The sequence below is a fragment of the Echinops telfairi genome, unplaced genomic scaffold (assembly GCF_000313985.2).
Source record: "Echinops telfairi isolate 266 unplaced genomic scaffold, ASM31398v2 ScPeMD7_7475;HRSCAF=8513, whole genome shotgun sequence".
Classification (NCBI taxonomy): domain Eukaryota; kingdom Metazoa; phylum Chordata; class Mammalia; order Afrosoricida; family Tenrecidae; genus Echinops; species Echinops telfairi.
In genome coordinates this window covers 18434439-18441592 of record NW_022111379.1, presented here as the reverse complement: position 1 = coordinate 18441592, position 7154 = coordinate 18434439, and the positions used below count along the sequence as shown (strand labels likewise).

At 43.3% G+C, this 7154-nt stretch overlaps 1 protein-coding gene across 1 annotated transcript in view; it reads left to right on the top strand.

The window, feature by feature from the left end:
- The first annotated feature begins 527 nt into the window (after positions 1 to 527).
- STPG4 (sperm-tail PG-rich repeat containing 4) overlaps positions 528 to 7154 on the top strand; it is a 41122-nt gene continuing 34495 nt past the window's right edge. The window contains exons 1-2 of the mRNA XM_004700043.2: positions 528 to 542; positions 5368 to 5427. Of these exons, the coding sequence (XP_004700100.1) occupies positions 528 to 542; positions 5368 to 5427 (75 nt within the window). The remainder of the gene's footprint in view (positions 543 to 5367; positions 5428 to 7154) is intronic.

Below are 7154 nucleotides of genomic sequence, written 5' to 3'. Positions count from 1 at the left end.
TTAATGAGAACGTTAGTAGGTGGAAAAGAAGGGGTGGGTTGAAAGGTGAATTGTCTGTAGGGGCAATGGGGCGGTGGGCTTCACACCAGGGACACCTGCGGCGGCCAGGACTCACGCCACCGATTGCACACAAGAGAAGCCGCTCCCAGAAAACGCATGTCAACCTTAACGAGTGGATGCTAAGGAGGAGGTGTGCCTGGACGCTAGGTGGGGGTGGGGGAGGTGACTGGAGAGCGCTGAGGGTGTGGGTGCCCTCCTCCCTCCCCCGCCCCCACACCGCGCCTCCTACCCAGCTTGCTCTCTGGCCACTCCAAAGCCCTTTCTGGGCTTTCTTAGCACCCAGTTGCCCGATCAGCTTCCCTCTCTCTCTCTGCGGGAGGGGCCACCGGAGCCGGAGGAGTGTGCCAGGCCCCCTCCCCCAACCGCTGGCAGGGCCTCGGCGTCTCCTAGCAACTGCTCACGGCTGGGGGCTCGGCTGGGGGCTCGGGCTCGGGTGAGAGACCCCGATGGACCAGGCAGTCGTCACTATGGCCACCATCTCTGTAAGGGTCGCCCTGGGCAGATGGGACAGTAGGAGTCAGCGATCTCCTGCCCCCGGCCCCGCCCTCTCCTCCTCGCCTTTCCCTCTGGCCTTCACCCGAATGTCTGTCCCTTGGCGCTTCTGCACCCCCTTACTTTCCCTCCCCTTGCTGCCTCCTTCCCCCACGCCATTTGCTCCTGTGTTTGCTCTTCTCCATGACTGGGTGACCTACTTCCCTTTTCCCCCCGAGGACAATAGGGGTTTCTTTCCTCAGTCAATCTGACGACTCTGCCTAGCCTTCTAGCTGAGAATTTAGAAAATATTCAAAATTACCTTGTCAAAACAAATGGATCCCTCTTAAAGTGATTGGGAAGAGGAGTGAGGTTTAGAGCTGCTTGGGACAAATGTCACAGCGATTGATTTCCTTGAGCGAGGCCATGGCGACTGCTCCCCTGTACCCCCCACCTCATCCCACTGGCCCCTCAGTTAGCCTGGGACCCTGTTGGAATGCTTCTGGGGGACCTGCCTTGACTTGTCTAAGAAAGTTCCGTTTGTGTAACTACAAATTCGCAACGGTGACGATTCAACATTAACGAAGAGAGTGGAGAGAAACCAATCCAGACTTAGCAGCTGTGTCCCAAACAGAAACAGTATTTCCAGAGAAACGCAAACAGCTCATAGCAAAAGAAAGCCCAGGAAATGTTCATAATTATCGTGGATTTAAGTTGCTAAGCAGGAAGAATTGTATCAATTGTTCTGAATTGATTGTTTTTTTTGATGCATTCTTTTTTGAAATAACTGGCACTCAATAGTTACCATGAAAGTGTTATTAATGAGAGTAGAACTCAATATTTTAATGATTTTATCTAGTCCTTCCTGTGAAACAGGAAAGAATCCCTTTCTTAACTTGGTAGATAGAATAAAAATCATGTTGCTAGGTGGTTGGTTCCAATTCATAGCAAGCCTGGGTAAAACAGAACAAAGCATTGTACATCCCCACAATACTTCTTAGAGTACGGTTTAATATTGCAGCCACTGTGTCCATTGAGGTCTTGTGGGGCTTCTTTGCTGACCTTCTACCAGGCATGATGCCCTTCTTCAAGGATTAATCGTTCCAGGTAGCATGTCTAAAGTATGTGAGAGGAGGCTTCACCATCTTCTAAGGAACACACTGGCTGTATTTTTTTTCTGAGACAGATTTGTTTGTTCTCCTGGCAGTAGACCATCTCTTTATTCAATATTCTTTGTCAACACAATATTTCAAATACTCTTCTTAGGTCTTCCTTATTCACCACCCAGCTTTTGCATGCGTAAGAGGTAACGGAAAATACATGGCTTGAATCAGGCATACCCCAGTCCTCAAAATGTAAAGTGACATCTTTGCTTTTGAACACTTAGAAATAAAAAAGATCTTTTGCAGATTTGCCCAACATCTTTTGGTGTCTTGACTCCTGCTTCCATGGATCCAAGTAAACTGAAATCCATGATAACTATAATCTTCTCTCTGTTTATTGCTCATTGGTCCAGTTGTGGGGATTTGTGTTTTTCTTTATGCTGATGTATAATCCCTACTGAAGCCATCGCCCTTGATCTCCATCAGTAGGTGCTCCAAGTCCACTTAGTTTTCAGCAAGCAGAGTTGTGACCTCTGAACATTGCAGGTGGTGCATTGGCCTTCCTCCAGACTTGATGCTGGACTCTTCGTATGGCCCCACTTCTCAGAATATTTGCCAACATGCAGATTGACGGAGGGGAAAAGGACACCATCCTGACATACACCTTTCCTGGTTTTAAACCCCATAGTATTTTTTGAAATGTGTGTGTGTGTGTGAGAGAGAGAGAGAGAGAGAGAGTGAGAGAAAATTAGGTATTTACCGAGCAGATCATCAGTTTTACATTCAACAGTTTCTACGCATCTTGTTTCACCTCATTCAGTGCAATCTCTCAACACACCAGCCCTTATTTGACTTCCTACCTATGTTTCCTGTTCCATTGTTCCTTTCTTTCTACGCCTTCTGAATGCCTTTGTCATGAGACAAACACTGCTCTTTTGATCTGAACATGGTTGGTTGGTCTAAGTGCATACCTCACGACTGTGATTGCTCTCCTTATATTCCTCTCATTTGGTAGCTTAGAACCATAGTCCTGGGGGTTCCACCAGTAAGTCTGGTCTTTTGTATGATTTTTATTTTTGTTATACATTCTTCTTCTTTGCTACCCAGAACATTCTAATGGGATAAATTGGAGTAGTTGGTAGTAGTAGTGGGATACAATCTAGTTCTTCTGGAGTAGTTAGTAGTGGTAGTGGGATACCATCTAGTTCTTCTGGTCTGAGGTTACATGGTCCATTAGGCCACTGGACTAATTGTTACCTGTGTCTTTCCATTTCTGTCACTCTTCTTTCCTCCAGAACATTGTCTTTGTAAACTATGTTATGCCAATTTACCCAAATGCTATCATCCTGGGCCCTCAGGCCAACCCACTCACCACTTACACGTGTTTGGTTATGTCTACAAAGCCTATATAGCTCTGGTGATTGACTATACACATGAACTTCTGGAAGGAATACACAGGTCTTAAATAGGCTACATCTGTGGAATGAGACAATCGAGAAGTTCAATATCATCAGTCAGGAAAAAGGCCAGGAGCTGACTATGGAATAGACCATCAATTGCTCATTTGCAAATTCAAGTTAGTGCTGAAGAAAATTAAAACAAGTCCATGAAAGCCAATATTTGGCATCAATTTATCCCACCCAAATTGAGAGAGCATTTCAAGAATAGATTTGGCACGTTTAGCATTAATTACTGAGAACCAGACAATTTGTTGAATGACACCATATGCAAAGAAACCAAAAGGTCTTTAAAAAGACAAGAAAAAAGAAAAGGCCAAAGCAGATGTCCGAAGAGACATTGAACTTGGCTCTTGAACGCAAAATAGATAAAATGAAAGGAAGACATTAGGTAAAAGAGCTGAACAGGGAAAAACAAACAGAACCGAAGATTCCCAAGAGCTGTTCAAGATACAAAGTAAAGCATTAAACTGAACTGTGCTGAGACCTTGAGTTAGAAAGGCAAAAGGGAAGAGCACACGTGGCATCTCGGCAGGTGAAAGACATGGAGCGAAAAAAGTCAAGCCTCAAGGTACAATGGAAAAGGGTTATGCGGGCAGAACATCCAACAACGCAAGAAGTTTCAAAAATGATGGAGTGCCAGAGTGTATCAAATAAAACTGGTGGACATTCAACCATTTCCAGGAATACCATGAGATCAAGAACCAATGGCCTTGAAAGAAGGCTAAGCTACACTGAAGGCCTTAGTGGAAATCAAGCTTCAGGAAATTATAGGATACCAGTTGACATGTTTCAGCAAGCTCATCTGTGCAAAGAAATTTGGAAGATAGCTATCTGGCCAACTAACTGGAAGACATTCACAGCACCCATTCCAAAGAAAGGTGACTCAAGAGAAGGTGCAAATTTTGGAACAATATTTATATCAGATACAAGTAAAATTTTCCTGAAGATAATCTAAAAACTGTTGCAGCAGTACATTGACAGAGAACTTCCAGAAATTCAAGCTGGATTCAGGAGAGAATGTGGCACGAGGGATATCAGATGGATCTTAACTGAAAGCAGATAATACCAGAAACACACTTACTTGTGTTTTATGACTATGCAAAGGCCTTTGGCTATATGCATCATAACAAACTATGGGTCACTTTGAGAAGAATGAGAATTCTGGAACACTTCATTTTGCTCACCAGTAACCTGTACACAGACCAGGTGTACTTCAAAGAACAAAGAAATACTGCATGGTGTAACTTCAGAAAAAGTGTGTGTCGGGCTTGATTACTTTCATCATACTTAATTTGTATGATAAGACGAGAAGCTGGACTATATGAAAGAAGAACAGGGCATCAGGACTGGAGGAGGCTATGAACAATCTGAGATATGCAGATGACACCACCTTGCTTGCTGGAAGTGAGGAGGAATTGCAGTACTTGCTGATGATCAAAACTGCAGCCTACAGGATGGATTGCAGCAGCTCAGTTAGGAAAACATGACCTCCACTGGGCCAATAGACATCATTATAAAGTGAAAAAAAGATTGAAGTCAAGGATTTCATTTTGCTTGGCTCCACAATCAATGCTCACGGAAGCAATAATCAAAAAAATCAAATCAACCAAACCTTATTTTTATACCCTTATGTTGAAGCTGAGCCCATAGGCTTATGAGACTTATAACTTGTCCAGTGCATCCAGTGATTCAGTGGCAACCCTGGGCTTTAAAGGCTTGGTCTGTCTGCCTCCTTCCAGTATTCTACTCCTCTAGTCTCATTGATTGCTGGATTGCTAGCACATTTGACAGTGTGTGCCAATCCAGGAACTGGCAGTTCTCAGCAGTTACCATATTCCCAAGAACTTGTATCCCAAAATCACATTAATATAACACTTACACACTTTTTTCACCTTGACCCCCCAGACAAATCATCCCAGCCATAAATCTAATGTATAATGACATAATTTTGGATTTCTGCAACTCTTTTTCTTCCTAACAACCTCAAATTCTACCACATTTAATAGATTACAGCATTTCTCGGAGATGAAGATATTTATTACTTTACTTTTACCTAAGGGAATTTAGATATTTAAAAAACAGCTTAAGATCATAAAAGAGCCATTTAAGAAAATTACTAGGGATAAAATTGGTCATTCTGTAGCTTTTCTTTTAATAGAGACCGACCAATGTAGCGAAAACATTAATTTCTTCAAGTAAGCATTTTGTAAATTATATTTAACTTTAGTAGCTCCCCTCTCAAGTGATTAAGCATATTCCCTGTTTGTTACTAGAAGCCATCCTGGAAGTCATCGTCTTTTGAAAGAGAGGGATGGTGGAGGACAACGTTGACGGTACGTATATTTTCAGTCTTTACAAGTCAGATGAGCCCTGTTGCCATGAACATTTTCACCCATCTAAACTCTCAGTAACACTAATTACCAGGCAGCAGTGGTTGTTCTTGGAAGCCCTTTCATGTTTACAATAGGAGTATTAGCCTGTGAATGAAAAATTGGCCTTTACATTTTGAATGGGGAAAAAAAATCTTGGGCAAGTGGAAACTAAAAAAATCTTTGGATTCAGGTGCTTTGCAGCTATGTAGATCAGACAGTCCCAACTTATGGTCTTGGTATGACCGCCTGAGGGGGACGGGGCTTTGTTCTCCCGTTCCCTCCTCAGCTGGTACAGAGCCTGTGAGCACAATGGTTAACATGGTCAGCGAAGGAAGGCCAGGTGGTCCCAATGAAAAACCGACATGCTCCCCGCCCCCTCAAGAGACAGAGTTTCTGAAATATTTCATAAATATTGTGTACCACCACCTTTCAACAATAGAGGGACTTAAGAGTCCAAGGCTCCTTGAGTTAAGTGAATTTCATTCAAAGGCAGAACAGAAGCTCAACGGAAAGGTGGTCATGAGAGAAGCAGCGACTAACTTTCCAGGTCTGCTCATCCAGGTTGGGATTTGGAACTACCACACTTCTTAGTGGGCTGATTAGACTGTATATTCTGCCAGTCCTCTCCCCACCCCCGCACCCCCAACCCCAGGCTCATGCTATTATTCCCGAGGGTCCCGTGTGAGGGTTAGAAAGAAATGCATAAGCAGAAGGAGACAAAGGACAAATGCTGTATGACCCCACAGATAGGAAGTGGAAATACCTAAAATAGACAAGTAGATAGTCATCAAAGTTTAAAAGAAGTTACCGGGAGTGTGGTGGAGGGGGTCAGGGGGCTTCTTTGGGAAGCGTTGAGTTTCTGTTCACGGTGATGGGTCCCGATGAGGATTGCACACCATGACTGATGTAATTCGTGGCCCTGAATTGTAGATGTGAATGATGCGGGCTGGACAAATGGTGAGTTCTCTATATTTTCCCACAACCATACAAATTTTTAAATAAACTGAAAAAGCCTCTAACGGAATAAAAGAGAGATGAAGAAGTTATCTTGAATGGCCTCATCAGAGGCCTGAAATTGAGTCATTAAATCCCAAATTCAAGTACGTCTCTGAAGTTGCTTTTTCAAAAAGTAAACTTCACCTATGGCCATAATCCATTTGCTGTTAATCCAGAAAGGGAATGAATAATGATTCTCTTGAAATGTTGTTCTCTCAAGAGTGCGTATTCTGCTTGGTCAAATTTCATTAACTCTAAAAACAGAGAGAAATGCTACTTAAGAAGGACTCGTTCAAAAAGGGTGCTTAAAAAAAGGTGTCACCAGTGTGGGAATTTCACTTGATCTGATCCCACCACATCGAGGCAAAGCACTAAGGGCGTGGAACAGAACAGCAAGGGGAACAGAGCAACGAAGTTCCCAGGGAATACCAAAAATAGACTTGGGGCCAGAGCTTGGCGCCCCATCAGACTCGACCGGAAAACACTCCTAAAGGCCAACCAACAGTCCTTGAACTAACTACGAGCTTTTCTTTCTGTTGTTGTGTTTTGTTTTGCTTTTTGTCATTGGCTTGTTGTTGTTTTGTTTTCTTTTGTTGCATGGTTTTGCTCTGTCTTGTTTTTGTGCATGTTATTATCTCTGCAGGTCTGTCTAAGTAAAATAAGCTGGATGAACAATCTGGAGGAGAAAACAA